General features: G+C 40.6%; 1 protein-coding gene across 1 annotated transcript in view; it reads left to right on the top strand.

Moving 5' to 3' along the window:
- The window catches only part of DNAH11 (dynein axonemal heavy chain 11), a 2,866,633-nt gene that overhangs the window by 2,742,605 nt on the left and 106,414 nt on the right, over positions 1-17,614 (top strand). The window contains exon 75 of the mRNA XM_069211469.1: positions 121-312. Within this exon, the coding sequence (XP_069067570.1) occupies positions 121-312 (192 nt within the window). The remainder of the gene's footprint in view (positions 1-120; positions 313-17,614) is intronic.

Here is a 17,614-nt window from a genome sequence, read left to right as displayed (position 1 = left end):
AACTGAACTTTTTGATCGACTTGTGCAAGTTTGTCTGAGGCCTTGTAGAAGCTACCTTCTGTTTCCACGGTGAATTTGACTGAGTTAATGCAGCAACAATGTTTTTTTGTCGTTATGCAGGATACACTGGAAATGTGTGGCAGAGAACAAGAATTTAAAAGTATCCTATTTTCCTTGTGCTACTTCCATGCTTGTGTTGCCGGGAGACTCAAGTTCGGACCTCAAGGTTGGAATCGGCGATACCCTTTCAGCAATGGAGACCTTGCCATTTGCGTTAATGTCCTCTATAACTACTTAGAAGTGAACTCTAAGGTAAGATCATCTCCTGATCCCATAAAAGATCCTACCGCTGCATTCCATCTTTGAATTAAAAGTAAAATTTTCACAGAAGAAAAGTTACTTCACAAATCACTTTGAAAAGTAAAAAATCTACTTATAGTTTTACATCAGTACACTTGTGTAGATTTCTGATTTTCATGGGACTCACAAAATCTCCCTGATGTGCTCAAGGAAATGTATACAAGCGTAGGTTTAATGTTGATTAACACATGGAACTTGTTTGCCATTGGAAAATAATGCTTATAGTGCACAAACCATTTCCCCATAACACAGTAGTGAAAGATAGTTTTATAAACACATTTCCACCTATATTTTGCACTTATTTTTGGTTCACTAATTCAGTGACAAAAAACCTCTGTGAAGTCTTATGAATACCTATAAAGTTACAACCTCCAAAGTAAACTCCCTTTCCAGTGTCCTCTTCTTCGCTCTACCATGGGAATACCCAGCCCGTCTCCCATACCTCCTTCAGCTGGTACTACACAATATATGCCTAATATCAGATTTTCTGTGGTAGAAAGTTCCATTTGTGGATATAAATGTCCACACACCTGATTTTTTGAATTAGGAAATGCCATTTGCAAAAGCAGATGTTTGTATTCATTCGTGCAAGTGGTTTTAGGTGCGCAAAACCGTTTTACGTCACACCAGAGAGCAGGCCCGACCAGGCACCAAGCCTTTTCCCAGTGGGCTGGTAGGGTGAAGGCTGGTTTCACTGCGAGTGGGGGCCCGTTGTTTTGCTCAGGTCTGGTCCGTCTGGGTTTCCTGCCAGCAGCGCTCTGGCACTTTAAAAATAATGCAGCGTTACTTCGAACCATTTGTTTTTGCATCTGGTTCTTTCGTGTCGCCTTCAGGGCTGCCACAAGCAGCACTGACCTTCATGGTTGTATGTGGAAGGAGATGACGTGTCTGCTCTTTGGCTAAGAGAGCCCAGTACATATGTGGTAAAGACTTTAAAATTAAAAACAGTGTATTTCGTTATAATGCATTCCTTGCAACGCATTTCGGCTTAGTACATTGAACTCTACCATTGCATTGAGTGGCAATTGTTAGAAGGGACAGATTGTAATCCTGAATTTAGAAACGTTTTGTGCCTCCACCACCATTGCCCAGACAATGACTCCATTCGTTAGTTAGCTGTCTTTTGTGCACTATCTATGGCCTAGGCTGTTACTGTAGATGTTAAATTAGAGTTGTTTGCTTTTGCGTAGTGCACACCCAGAACTGATGAATTTCAAGATGCTTTCATGTGCTGATAAAGGAAAAGGAGGCACTTTGGGGAAAAAAGTTGCCTAGGGTCACGCAATTTGGTGAAGTCAAAGCTGGAGTTGAGGAATTGTTTTCTGCTTTCACGTTGTGCAGTTCGGCCACAACATTGATATCTCCTTCTCTCTCCCATTTTAGATCAAAGCCTAATACTTTGTATTTAATTATTTGAGGTACAAAATCAGTACACTATGTTAAATACATCAGGGCTATGGATGTTTCACAAAGATTGGCAGTAGTAGCGCTTAACGAGGATGATATTTCAATACAGAAGCTAAGATGAAAACCACAATACCCACCCTTGTCAGTGCACTGAGACCATTGGCTTCACATAGTTCAAACATTGTATTCATTGTGTTCGATTCTTGAATCATTTAATCCACCCACTCCTCACTTTCAACTATTCAATCATTTATTGAGGCATGCAGCCAAGTCTCGAGCATCCAGCCAGCAATTGAATAATTGGGCAGGGTTCTATAATGAAAACTTGTAAAACAAACCATATTTGCAAATTCTTCAGATGTTTCTGGGGGGCTCGCCAAAAACCCTTTGCAGTGGTCAGGCTCGCTCGCTCGCTAAATGTAGCATGGCTCGTCTGACAAAATTTGTCAAGGTCTTTTGGTTACCCATGTGACTATGCCAAAGAGAATATGAGTACTAGAGAACTCTTGTGCGGAGAGGGGTTGGAAAGCGCATCATTATTTACCACATGCGCAGAAAAAAACACAAAATTGATTTCCAATGTTAAACGTGTACATTTAACGGTCAAATCGTTCCACTTGACATGCCCAGCAAAAAATCCTTTATTATATTAACACAAACAGTGGTTTACAAGTGCATATCTCCCAAATTCATTAGGCAGGTAATGAAGCATTTGCACAAATGTAATTGCATACAGCAATTCTGACAGTTCATAACGCTGCATTAATAATCACCTCAATTAGTTCTGATGATGGAAGCAATTTAGAACGCTCACGTTTATGAATGATGGTGCATTTTCTGCATGTGTCATTATTATGTATTAAGGATGCCACCTTGTTGTGACTTTCTCGACGACGTTCCCCTTGAGTCTAAATTAAGGTTAGATAAGTGATTTTTATCCGAAAGGCCCAGTACTTCAAACCTGCCTACTAATACGCTAGATAGTGGCGCTGCCCTGAAAAAATTGTGACATTTAATGCAGAAAGATCCCACATAACTCGCACAGTCGTTCAAGTGGTGTATCTCTAATCTCCTATCACGTTCTGCATAAGATAACTATAATGATTTTTCCTTCTCCCACGATGAATCTAAATTGAATGTCCTTTCATGTGGCATATTTTAGCTGTCTGCCACAGATGCCCAATGATGCTGAGAAATTTCATAGACGCGTTTGAACTGTAACCGGTTAAGTGGCGAACGAGTACAGTCGATGTGGTCGGATTCAGTGCTCACACATCAGATGTTATTATTATTTTGTTGATAGTAGTAATTGTATTTTATATATATATTATTAAATATATGATATACACTATCAATAATTTAGGAATGACGAAACTGTTACTTGAAGCTATATATATATAAAATAAGTTATAATGATTACCTTTTTTGAAATAATTATTGCTTTTATTAGTAGTAGTTTTAGTAATATTGTTACTAATATATATAATTACGCATATATATATATATATATATATAAAAAAAAAGTTAACAGGGAAGTTATAGTTAGGTTCAGATTTTACACACACAATACCATAGAAATTCAGCAGTTATAGTTATATTTGTCTCAAGAAACTATAACTTGTACCCTAAGGTAACTATAACTCGCACCCCCACCATGCACAGTTTTCTCATCAATAATTGTATTGAAAATGTTGCAGTGATATTATCAATGTGTCACAGAAGATCTCATGGCTGAGTTAATATGTTGGGTAATTAGCAGTGTATGGCGAGGGTGCGAGATATAGTTACCTTAAGGCACGAGTTATAGTTTCTTGAGATAAGTATAAGTAGAAGTGCACATTTCTATGGTTTTGTGTGTGTAAAATCTGAACCTACCTATAATGTAGGGGTGGCGCTCCTCTGTCAGGGCGGAGGAGCGTCACCCCCCCGACAGCAGCAGAAGCAGTAAACCTTTCACAACAAGGGGATAATAATTTATGTTTATAATCCCTTCATTGTGAAAGTGACGGGGCATCCGGGATGATGAGCAGTGAGGGGAGTGCAAAGTGCACTCCCCTCAGAGCGCATGTGTGTTTGGCCGGCCATCTCAGGCTGGCCAAACACACATGCGTGGTAGGCTCTCTCCAGCCCAGCAACACAGTGGGTGTGGGAAGGGGTCTATAATTTAATAAAATAAATAAAATAAAAAATAAAAAAAAACTTACCACACTTCACGCCACGCCTCTCCTCTCCTCTCCTCTCCTCTCCTCCGTCGCAGGCTCCCAGCCTGCTCTGCGGCCAATCCTGATGCTGCTCAAAGCAGAGTCAGGATTGGTTAGGAGCAGGTGCTCCCAGGCACACTTGGAGCCACATTACGGTGGTGGCAGTTGTGCCACGGTCAGACCGCCAGCAGGGCCAGATCACAACTTTTTGTCGGTCTGGCCGTCCTAATCCGTTATCGTTGCAGCGCTGCCCTGAGAATTATGAGTCCCTTCTCTGCCAGCGATTACATGGCAGTAGCTCTGCAGACAGCGAAAAGCATGACGGGTGCACCCTACGCACCGCAGCATTGTGTCAATGTTGTGGGCTGTTTCCCGTTAGGCCAGTAGGCGGAAACCCTGTTTCCGCCTGCTGACCCAGCGGGAAATTCGTAATGGGGCCCGCAGGAAGGGGACTGCATTGGCGGTAACTTTGCAGCAGGAATTTTGCAGACAGCCTTTTTCGTCCCACAAACTCATAATGACATAGTAGTATGTGCTCCTGCTTGGCGGGAGTTTTGAAATTGCTCCCACCAAGCAAATGCAAACACAGGTTTCCCTGTCTGTGCCAGTGTGGGTGGGGAGACTGCTATGTCCCGGGGGTGTGGGCACCTTGGGGCATAGCATGAGCTGGCCCTGAGGGATGGGGTCTCACGCGCACCCCCCCCCCCCACCGCTTTGTAATTGTGGCCGGGCCCTGTGGCTGAAATCAGCCAGAGGCCGGGAGGGGGCGGGGGGCAATACATGCCTGTGTACCCCCACATATATATGTTGTTCCACCTCAGGACCTGGCGTCCTCAGGGTGTGGGCAAAAAAAAAAAACAAGCGATCATGCTTTTTTATTTTTTATTTTGCCATGGATCCTTCACAAATTCAAAGCAAAATTAAAAAAAAAACTTTTTGGGCCTATTGGTATTTGTACCCTGCCCCTTGTTTTCTTTGTTGCATTTTTTTCCTGGGACTCAGCCGAGTCCTGAGATGCCTGCCACCAATTCCTGGCTGAAGTGATGGCAGCCATTCCTGGCATTGCTGTATGCACGTGGATCCGACTCCGTAGATGTACACAAATGATTTTTCTTTAATAACTCCAAAACTACAGAATAGACTTACACCAAATTACAAAACAAGTTTTTTCTGGATCAAGATCTAGCTTTCTGCCAAATTTAGTGCAATTCTGTATCCAAACTTGAGATCTGTTCATAACACAGATATGATTATCTAGTCAGCAACAGCCAATGACCTATTTCCTCTGCCTCTTACGTTCCCCTAACTCATTCAACAACTCCACCCCAGTAGCTGATCTTAAGATACCTTAAAACCTTCTTCCCTGCTCCCCTCACTAATATCTCTTTGTGCATTAAAACATCTATTCAAAACCAGAAAAAAGACCCCAACATGTACCAGTACAGTGTATTATTGAGAGGTGATTTTGTAAACATAACAATTACACTGTCTATTTATAGGTATGTACTTTTGAAAAACAAGTTCATTGTGTCCCTTCATTTTACAAGGTTACAAGGGAGCATTACATCTGCCGATGTTGCAGGACATTAGTGAAGTTTATTTATATCTGCAATCATGGAAGCTTGTGTCTATGTTTCCGGAATCAGCCATTATTGAAAGGAAATAAACAGCTAATTCTGTCGGCTATTGCCAGCTGCTTTCTTTTTTTAATTCCAAATGGGGCATGGAGAGGAGGGTGGGGCATTGCTGGATTGGGAGCTAAAGGCAGCCCTGAAAATGTGTCCACACCAGCCCCTTAGTGTATCAAATTAAAATAATAAGTGAGTCCGACCATCTCCAGGAGGATTTGGAGAGACAAATTATTTAAAAGTCTACAAGAAAATGTAGCTCGTTTCTTCAGAGCTGTTTGACAGGTTGGTTAGCTCATGATCACGCCTTCCATCCACCCCTGAAAGCAGCTCCTGGTAATGCTTTCCGGACATTTTTCCTGTGTCCCAGATGACCAGTTCAGCACAAGACCAGATATATTTTTAAAATACAAGGAACATAATTAAAGTGGGGGCAGCAAAGAGAGAGACTAGCTATTTGCTAGGTATTTATAGTTCCCTCAAGAGACTTTTCCTTAACTCTGTTTGTTTGTCCATTAGAACTGAACAGGGAATGAAAAAGAGAAGCTGAGATGTTTATATGAAATACATGTTTGTGTGTAAATATAAAAAAAATCATACTTTCTGTAGGTTCATCATCCCTCTCTATAATGTCACTTTAAAATATCAATTTTTAGCCACTCCATAGGAATATCAGTTGTTTCATCAGAGACCATTACATTGGGAGACATTACATACCGGTAGCAGCGGCTGTCACAAATCTCATAGGGGGTGGTTGGGGTAAATAAATATTTTAAAAAAGAAAAAAAAAACATACCTGTTCCAGATGCCACCGCCTCCCTCCTCTTCTCTTCTGGTGTCCCAGTATTCCCTGGGACACCAGCACTGGCTCCCCAGCAATCCCAGTGCTGCTAAACGTAGGATGACAGCAGCACCAGGATTGGTCTGAATGGCTTAGTCTACCGCTCAAACAGCATGTCACTACATCACATTATTATTTCGGGAGCACCCTTATATCACATGCTTTACTTCATTATTACTTTACTTCGCAGGTAAGTACGTTATGAATTTATATTATATTGTTATTTTACAATTTATTATATTTCAGATAATTTAGATCTATATTTATCCTACATATTTTTGTACATGTGTGTATATATATATGTGTATACATATATATACACACACACACACGTATAAAAAGATGACAGATCTATTTTAATTTTTTAATTACTTTTATATTAACTCCATGCTACCTCTGTACACAACCCATACGTGAGCACTAAAAAGTTCCTTATGATACACAGCCCATCATTTAGCACTACAAACTGCTTACTACTATCACCCCTATACACTACACATCCCTGAGCCCTAAAAGTCAAGTAGGACCCTTATATACTACCCATAAAAATTACCAAATTTATTCATTTTGTACATTCAATAACTTAAATTATCTAAAATTACCTATTCATTATTGAAACTTCATTTTGATCTAATGGTAAAATAATGTTTAACTTACGAACAATAAATTACTTATTTAAATTAATTCAATGTATTATTGCAATTTATTTTACATATTTATTTATACATGTACATAAGTGAAAAAATAACCTTGTATTCATATATATTTCTGTTACAGTATTATTTTTTACCGATGTATGATAGAGTGCAGTGAAATATTCAGTGATACATTTCTTAAAAACGATGGAGATCGTTTCATATTGTTTTGAAGTACCCATTGACTTCTAATATGCTTATTAACTTTCATGACTCCAGTAGACCCATGTCATTCAAGGATGTACATTTACACAGTTTGCAGAGCATAACTTCTTTTTCAATTCTGGCTTCCTCGGTGAGAAGATCCTGCCATCTGCACAATAGATAGTTTTGCTGAAAGTAACACATTTCTGACACATGACTAGGCTCTGTAAACTTGTATATAGAGAAAACCTATATAAACTGTCTTACATTTTAAGTATTGTCACCTGAAACAAGACCTATTAGCTCCAGCAATTAAAAAGCCTGCTTTCTGCTTGCACTCCTGCCATACATTGTATCTGTATTGCAAGTCACCAAGAAATTCTGTGACATTATATAAGAAGATAGTGTTATTGAGGTTTGTAGAGCTCGCTAATCTCCAGAGAGGGCATGAAGATGCCCTAGAAGGAGAGAGCTGTGCTGTCTGAGAGAGTGTAGTTGAAAGGTCAGATTTCCAATTTCCTTCTGAACTCAAAAAGGGGGTGACAGCTCTGAGAAGGCATGGAAGCTCTTTCCAGGTCTTGGGGACACTGTGGGAGAAGGCACAGCTTCACATTTTCATGCACCGGACGTGAGCGAGGAGTCGTCCAGCTTGGAAGCTTGCAAGTGGATGTGCTTGTTGAGTTATGCAGGGCCTAAGTTGTGGAATGCTTTGCAGGTGAGGGAGAGAAGTTGGGAGATGGCATGATTCTGGATGGGCAGCCTGTGGAGATCTCTGAAGTGTGTGGAGATATATGCTTCTTGGGTGGAGGTTCAGTTTTGAGGCAGCTGTGTTTTGAACTATTTGAAGTCTGTTGGTGAGTTTGGCGTTGATGCCTGCATAGAGGACTTTGCCATAGTCTATTCTGCTGGTGATGAGTGCTTGTCTTGCAGGTGTCCAGCAGGAGCCATTGAATATGTTTATGATCATCTTGAAGGTGCTGCTACATTGTTGGCTTGGCTGGACATACATATTTGGCTGTTGATGATTACACAGTATCCTGGTGACTTTAGTTGGGATGGGTGTTGGTTGTAAGGTATCAGATAAACCAAGTATGCCTGCTGAACAGTATCACTTCAATTTTGTCACCGTTTAGCCTGAGGGAGCTTCTTTTCATCCAGTCTGTTATGTCAAAAATGCATGTTGGATTCTGTAGTCTGTGATTCTTTTGGGAGAGAGAATATAATTTACATATCATCTGCATACAAGATGATGTATGAGAGAATCTACTGATGATTTCTATCCATTGCACTGCAAGGACACAGGTTTCATCGTTGAGGAGTATCAAGTTGAGGATAGGGTGAGAAACTGTGTTGAAGGCTGTCGAAAGGTCGAGAAGAATGAGGGCTGCCATGTCTCTCTAGTCGGTGATGAGGTGTATGTCCTTTGTGGATGCAGTGAGAGTAGTCTTGGTGCTATAGTTGGTTCTGAATTCTGACTGATGGAGGTAGAGCAGGAGGTTGGTTTCAAGGTAAAAAGCTAGGGGAGCATTGTCCAGTTTTTCTAGAACTTTGATGGGGTATGGCAGAATAGAGATGGGCTAGTAGCTAGCTGTGGCCATACGGTTGACTGAAGGTTTCTTGAGGAGGAGTTGTTTTGTGACATGCACTCGTGTCCGGGAAGGTGACGATTGGAACCCCGAGGTGACTTGCAATATCCTTTCAATGTATGGCAACTTAAATCTTTTTTGTCTCGTGCAGACATAAAGACTATAAACAGAATCTGTTCTGAGAAAGTAAACTTACTGAAATTCATCCGTAATTTGCACTAAAAGGTGTCAACATCAGCTTAAAGTAAGTCAGGCTAAAAGTGCTGGGGCTTAGATTGTGTAGAAACATGAGGAGAGCCTGTCTTTCCTTCAAAGGCTTATACAGTGAAATTACATAAACATGTTGCCACAAGTATCTCCTTTCTGCTGGTCTTTCTTTTTTTTAGAAAAATGCATCAGAAGGAAAGGCAGTTTCTGATGTCCTTGTTCAAACTGCAACTGAAATTATGCTCCATGACCTGCCTTTCATACTGCTTGCTGGCTGTGGCAGCAGGTATTTTGATGTCAGATGTCAACTGTAATAACTGATTAAAGCTGAGCAGTTACATCATTTCTTTATTACAGGTGACTGGGGATGTCACAAGTCATCCGTAATAAGGGCATTAAAGATGGGCTTTCATACAGAGATTCCAGGCTCCTATGTATTCTAGGGAAATATTGTCAGTTAGTTGTCATTTACTACTTGATTTGTTCTCTGTTGTGAGAAAGTGGATTATTAGTTGGGGGGCTGGGTAGTCCACCAGAGGTTATAATATCACTATTCTTGTTAGGTTTAGTAAAGGCTTCATTAATTTAAACCAGAGCTCAACCTCTGGTAGCTGTAGCACAGAGCAGCCAGGATTAATTCGGGGATATGTGTAAGCATTTAGAAGTACTCAAATAGTAAAAAGTAAAACGAAAAAATAATAGCAATCCGACTTCAATTTTTGAAAATAGAGAACATTTTAATGAACAAAATAACACCAAAACAACACAAATCTCATCAGGGGAACCAGAAATATACACTGTTAAAGTTTTAAATACAAATATCACCAAAAAGCACAGAGTGGCAACTGGTAATGCTAAACAGGAACACGGGTAAGTAAGTGCAGTTTTGATACAAGCACCATGTTGGTCCCTGTCAAAGAGCTACCCTGAGACTTGAACATTTTCTGGAGAAAAGGTGGTGAGTTGCTGAGGATCGGGGTCCCAGTGCAGTCACCAACAATGGCAGGAAAGTTCAGAGTGGACAAGCTCCAGCATTCAGATCTAGAAAGGTCTCAACATCGATAAGCTTTGGCTCTGTGTCACTCTAGGGTAAGCCCTCTACGTTTCGACCAAGACATTTTTCTGAAAGTCAGACCTCTTTCAGCAGGACACATCAGCAAGTAGGATCCAAACATCAATTTCACATTGATGACTTCAGCTTGATGACAATCCTGGCCTCTCGCTGGTGCTTCATAAGAAAAGTTGGCAAAGAGTTTCTAAATACTAGCTTTTGCAGTTTGGGAGGAAGTAGCACACTCTAACACCACCAGCATTTGGTGGTCAGGACTCACTCCAAAAGAATGTGTGGAAATAATACGTTAATGAATGTCTTGTCGATGATGGGTAAGAATTTATTTTACCAAAATGCATCAAAGAAAAATTGATAATATAATCTTTCAGCTTTGAATAACTGTATTTAGAAATGAATTAATGCTTGTACAGTGACATCAATTGGTAGATATGTATAGGTTTTGTGGCAAATGATTTTGGCCTTGTTTTAAATTCTACCTTGTCTTTGGCCTAGAGGAGGTTGAAGGTTCCTGAGGTCAGGGATATGGACCCTGTCAACATGGAGGACATGGGGATCTAAAGTCCCTGGATGGTTCCCATGCAGAGCTACCTGATGCAAGTGTGCTGCTGATTTGCCTGACACCTGACCTCAGCCCTCCTGACACTGCCAGTTTTGTGATGAGTGACTTTGGCTTGACTGCTGGGGTCACAGGGCTGGGCTCTGGCATCCCATCAGGCATCCAAGGCATGGGCTTGGTAGGGCTTCTTCTTTGGGATTTGTGAGTGGGCTGGTCTTTCCTTAGGAAAGTCAATCATCTCACAAGAGCGGTTGCATTAATAGATACCAGACTAAGTGCTGTGGGTGAGGGTCAGAAATCCTGTAAAGGGCCTGCATCTGCATTTTGAAGATGTAGGGACCAAGGTGAATAAGGGTCCAGAGGATGATTAGCCAGTAAACCCTGGGATAGGTTTCAGCTTAGCCTGTTGTGATAGTGTCGGTGCTGAGCACTTGCCAGAAAGACTGTGGTGGGCCCAGTTTTGGGTGACCTGGGGCAAGAGTTGTCCTACAACTGTTCCTGTCGTTTAGGTGATTAGGGTCCTGGATTCATCTGACTGAAAACCAAAAGGGTTCTCAGTGTGTCTAGGTTCCCTATGAGGAGATATGCCCTACCGGCTGAGTTGGGTGAGTGATCTTGTCAGAAGGTCAGTGAAAAATAATTGTATGTTTGCTTCAGAACCCATTGCCATTTGTTACTGCTGACTAGGAAATAGTATCCATGAGCAATGGCTAACTCTTCCCGTAGTGTCAGAAGGCAGTGGCATTAAATACAAAAATGTGTCCCACCAATTTAGTCCACTCATATTTTTCACTTTTGATCACCTGGTTGTTGGACCTTTACTGTAGGTGAGTCTCCCTAACCGAGTCTCAGTCACGCACAACTAGAGTAAGTGGTATTGAGCTAGTTGTATGTGAACACATGCAGAAGTGTGTGCGGACTTATGCGGGCAGCACATGTGAGACTATCACGTGCAGCCCAGTAAATGGGTGCAGGTAGTCTGGCATAGAATAGAAAGGATTCTGCCAGAGTAGGTGCTGACCTGGGGTAGCCCTTACAGTGTTGGTGAGAATTCATAGATAGGTCAGTAGGGTTTCCTGGAAAATCTGTAGTTATTTACTGTATTATGCACAAAGGTGAAATGTGTCTTAAAGTGCAGGTTTGCTCCATTTAGCCTTACACAGTCGAGAGAGATGTTAAACTGGGGGTCAAACATGTACACCCAGTTTGAATATGAAGGTCCCAGTAACATAAATTTGCATCCTATGGGTCATCAGCACTTGTCAGATTTTGCTGGCTCAGCTCAGATTCCAGGCCTTTTGTCCTCCTGCTGGGCCAAGCTAAGGGGCAGATCTAAGAGCTCCTGGCGCCTCCTTGTGCCACATTAGCATAATTGTTTTTCACGCTAATGTGACCCAACGAGGCCAAAATCGCCATGCCAAACTTATGAAGTGGTACAATGCATGCATTGCACCACTTTGTAAGCCTTTGCACTACATTACGCCTGCGCCAGACACAATGTATGCAAAGGGGGCATTGCCCTCACTGCCCTAACTGGGCTTCGACACCTAGTAATAATAAGTAAGGAAAAGGAAAAAATACTGCAAAGAGGCTGCCGATCACAGCAGGAGACCCACTTATAAAATGTTCATGTGCTCGGCCTAGAGTGCCTCATATTACTCTGTTTGTGTTTCCTTGCTTCCTCGTGGTGTCCCAAGGAGGAGCAGGGGCACTCCTAATGTATTTGGAAAGTGATGTGAAGGGTTGTAGGAGGTGCAGCAGCCCTCTTCTTTATTTTTAGCAATTAACCATATGTCTCCCAGGTTCAAGAACGCTTGGGGAGACTTTTTACCATACTGTAAGTATTCCTGGAACTAGAGCATGATGTACTTGAGCTCAGAAGTGCCGGGACCCTTAAGTGATTGGTTCTGTGGCTTCATTATGTGACTCTGGAATGGCAAAAAAGTAAGACTAACACATTTAGTGTTATTTTGAATATTTTTTCTTTATTGACAATTTAGTGATGAACAATGCAGTGTTCGTTGATAAAGGTTGCATTTAAGCATGATTATTGATACATTGGTTGTACTGAAGATCACATGACAAAACCAATAGGCTTCTCTTATATTCTGATTTGGCGATCTCATGAAAAGCCCATAAAACTGCTTTATTTAAAATGGCACTCCTGTATATTCTGATGTTGTATATAGTATAGGCGGGGGGCTACCTTAATAATGGGGGTCAAATGTCATTTCAGAATGTCACCGAAGGTATTTCCATCTGCCTGATGCATATATTTGTAAATAGATCTGTAGTATTAAGTAGTGTTTTAGTAATAAATGCACTTTTCCTTTTCCAAATAAAAAGGATTAACTAGACAATCATTTATTTCCTAATGGTGATTACTAGCACACACCACCTCGCCTGAGTAGGCTTTAGACTGCTCTGATTAGCTATCCTACAAGCCAATAAATGCCTCCTTTACATAACTCATGAAGTATCATAATTTACACTCGAGGCTCCCGGCTGTTGGATTCCCAAAAAACACATACAACCTTATTACTTAGGCAGATAATGTAATGGTGTACTCCATATATCCATACTCTTCTGCTAATGGGCATATGCTTTTGTGTTGGTTAAACGGCTGCCAGAAATGTGAGACTTTGTGAGCGGTCTCAGTGCAAGCCAGATATTAATTAGTGTCGGTAATCTCTAAAGACATTTTAAAAGGCCTGTTTGTAGCTTTTGCACCCTCGAGATGGAACAAAAAAACTGTAAATGAAAAAGATTTGTTCTCTGAAACATTTATTTTTAGATGACTTTAACCTTACTGAAGCCTTACAGAGAATGTTCAATTTTGACGCCATTCTTTCTCATTCATTTCAGACCAATTTAGGAGAAAGATGCATTAGAGGCCGAGTTATTCAAATTCAAATACACTTGCATGAAGTGCATTGGAATCGCTGCAGCTATTTTACTTGTTCTTTTCTGTCACATCATGCAACAAGGCAGGGCTATAATTACGTTTTCACTTGAACTGCTTAGAGGCCTACTCTGCCCTGGAGGGTACAAAGGTTCTTGTGAGGAGAGGAATCATCACAAACTGGCATGTTTTGCAAACCAAGCGGAAGCAGAAAGGGTAGCCAAAGTAGTTTAAAAAACCCTTCGCAGACACACAGAAAGGCGATCCCCGCGAATCACTGAATAGAACGTGCCACAGTCATTAACAGCGACCTTCAGAAATTCAGCTCTGACCTTAGTGTAACAATGAGCGCAGCACTCAAACGATTCTATAATAACGGAAGAATTATTAATTCTCCTTAATTCCTAAATCTTGACTGCATTTCATATGCAAATCCTGTTAGCTGCTGTACAGGAGCATGATCGCCAAAGGAGTATATGTTTAAACTACTGATCGGTTTTATACTGGCAGAGAAGTTAAACCGGTCTCCACAAATTTTTAACAGTCCATACAGAGTGTAAGGGATCAGGGTCGTATAAACAAAAGGAGGAGAAAGCACGTTTTTGGTATTAGGGTTCGAGAGCAGGAAGTGTATTTTTGGATGCCCTTCCATTACAGGAAAGCCAGTCTGTCCGGCACTAGTTTCCAGCCTTTTGGCGTTGTCAACGTTTGTTTTATTTTTGCATTGGCTTTTGTAAACCGTTATTAGTGAAGCAGCTGCAGGGCTTTCGCTAACATTAAAAAAAAATTGGCAAATCAAAAATTGGCATAAAAAAGGGCACATTGCCATGGTAGATCATGCCACTGAAAGGAACTACTTTGTAAGGGGATGTGCTCCTTGGGAAAGAGCAGAATGCTATTTATGTGATATTAGACTATGGATGAAGTGGGCTGACCCCTTCCCTGTGCTGTAGTCATTGGAAGAAAAATGTGAGTGATCAAACAAAACATCAATCGATGAAGCAGACTGGCTAAAACCCCTTACAAAGAAATCTATAAAGAAGTGTGTACGTATAATATATATATATATATATATATATGCTCCCATGTGTCGTTACTCCAATCACGCAATGCGGCAGCACCAAGCATCCAAGGACACATTCACAGCTCTTTTCCTCTTACAATAAAATCGATTTATTATAACAACAAAAAACTCCATATGTAAATAGGTACATTTTATATATATATATATACATATATATATACACACATACACATATACACACACACACACACACACAAGCACACTCTGAAGAGAATGTTAAAGGGGCATTATAGCTAGGGGAAAATATCAGTTAATCGTTAAAACATACTCTCTTAAACTAACAAAACTACTGAAATTCACTTGTTACTTTAGGGCACATGTTATAGTTATTTGAGATAACTGTAGCTAGTGAATTACAGTGGTTTTGTTAAATTAAAAAGGTATGTTTTAACTGACATTTTTACCTAACTATAACGTCCCTTCAACTTTTGAATTTTCAGTGAATATCTAGTTTTTTTTTTAACATAAAGTAATATCTTATTACCATACGTAACACTAGCTCTGCGCTGTGCACAGACTTTGGATGTGCATGATGTGGGTTTACCACAAGGGCCTGGCCTATGCCCAGTATCTGCATGCAACCTCCACGAGCAGCCAGCCTCACACCGCACACGGCCTTTGGCAAAGCACAGTGCAGCATTGACCTGTGCCCAACCCCCTCGCTGTGCACAAGCCATGCGTAGTGGCGGGGTTGGACACCGGGTGGGGGTCGGGTGCGAGGCCCAGTGTCTAATCTATCTCTGATGGGGGTTGGGCACAGGGCCTGGTGATCAAACCCAGTGGGTGCACCCAGCAGACTATATGATATGACAGTATAAAGGGTGTCATTTTTAGTAAGGCAGGCATACTGACTTTGTACTGACTGTCAAGGGGATACAACACCAACATATAACTTGCACTGGGAAGCCAATGGATCTGGCATCATCCACTAGCCTTTTCGCTATTCTTGTTTTGTGTTGGCAATGCTTTCGCAACACTTTGTTGCATGGGAAGCTGCCAGGTATTTATCAAGCTAAAAAAGAAAAAAAAAACATTGACCAAATTCAAAAACGTTTTTGGTCTCAAAGTAGCAAACATTATTACCATATTACTGTCTGGCACTGAAGGAAACTCCTTTGTGTGTGAATGTGTTCCTTGTGAAAGGGTAGCGTGCTGTAACTCGTAGTGACGTCAGCCAATGGCTGAAGTGGGGTGACATGTTGCCCGTTGATGGATGTTGGAGTGGGCTGGAGAAAAATATGAATGGCAAACAATGGATGAAGTGTGCATCTTGCACGAAAGAGAGAAAGAAAGAGAAGAAAGAAAGAGAAAAGGCAAGAAATAAAAGGCAAGAAGGAAAAAAGGACAAGAAAGAAGGAAGGAAGGAAGGCATAAAAGAAAGAATGAAGGGTAGAAACACAGAAACAAAGAAAATATTAAAACAAAGACCGAAAAAGTGTGAAATACGGAATGAAAGAAAGAGAAAGAAAGAACATTCAAAAAAGGAAAATGGAGTGAAAGAAGGCAAGAAAGAAGTTAAGGGAAGAAGGCAAGAGAAAGGAAAAAAACAAAGGAAGCAAAAACAAAAGACAAAAAGCAAGAAAGAAGGAATGAAAGCAAGTAAAAAGGAATGAAAGCAAAAAGAATGAAAGTAGGAACAAAATGAAAAATGGAAAAAATTAATCAAAAGAAGGAATAAAAGAATAAATGAAAAAAGAAAGAATGAAAGAAAAAATAAAGGAATGAAGGAAAGGGGAATGAAAGAAAGATGGAAATAAAGGAAGAAAGGGGAAAAAAGAAAGAAGGAATAACAAATTGTTACAAATGTTGCAAATTAAATATGATAAAGGCTAGTTTTCTTCCTGTGAAATGAACAATGGTTCCCCTAGAGGAAGCTCGAACCTATAGTGTCTACGCAACAGTGAAAAATAATCCGGTTGATGATTTACAAGACCAGTTGTAAATGATTATACATATATAACAGTGCGGTGATCATGGTTAGTAAAGAATAGTGTACAATAGTGCGCAACAGAATATAAAACCAAAAATGTTGACTTAAAAACTTTAACAGTAAACATGCATTAAAGTGAACATTTGTACATCAACTTTTCAACCCCTATCGAAACACTTGCTGAGGAGGTTTCATCAGGACCACACTGGTAGCCACCTACCATTATCAAATACTGAAAAATAAGTTACTCCTGCCAGGTACTAAAAAGAAGGGTAAAATGGCTAATAAGTAGCCAAGACCAGTCTTACCTCTCACCATGGGTCAAGAGCACAAGGAATAATCTCTTGGCACATGTAATTGGCCAATTTATGGACATGTAATTAACAAATTCATAAACAGGTGGTTTATCCCAAAACCAGTGCACATAGGCATAAAGATATGGGGCGTGATTTAGATTTGGGCAGGACAGAGTGACCCATCTGCTGCAATCTAAATCAGGCCCATACTGTCCAAAAATGCACGGAATAAGTCATCTTGTGCCATCACAGTAATAAAAAACATGCATTTTCATCCTAAAAAGTGCCAAAGGAATCAAATTCCATTGTATCAAACTCACATATATGGTTGGACCAATCACAGAATTCCTGTCTGAATTCCCAATATAAGCTGGTGTGATAATCAATTGACAAAAATGTTTATAGTAATAAGGAAAAAGCTCACACAACATTGAAGGACAGAGTCAAAATTGTTTTACAGAAAAAAACAAAATCCTGCTTGAGAAGACACACAGGGCTCACCTGCTTTCAATGATCAGCAAATGATCGCATATTCCGAGGTCTGCAGAGAGTAAACACAGGGTCTGCTCAGACATTTAAAACAAGCATCTGCAATGCAATGGGTCTCTCGTTTGCTTGAGTTAGAGCTATTAGCGTTGTAAATTCCTAACTGGACTTTTCTTGCCACTTAAATTGAAAATGAAAAGTAAAACAGTTGACATAAGC

Source organism: Pleurodeles waltl, chromosome 10, assembly GCF_031143425.1.
Source record: "Pleurodeles waltl isolate 20211129_DDA chromosome 10, aPleWal1.hap1.20221129, whole genome shotgun sequence".
In the NCBI taxonomy this organism is placed as follows: Eukaryota; Metazoa; Chordata; class Amphibia; order Caudata; family Salamandridae; genus Pleurodeles; species Pleurodeles waltl.
The sequence above is the reverse complement of the archived record's forward strand: the minus strand, read 5'-3'. Positions and strand labels throughout refer to the sequence as shown.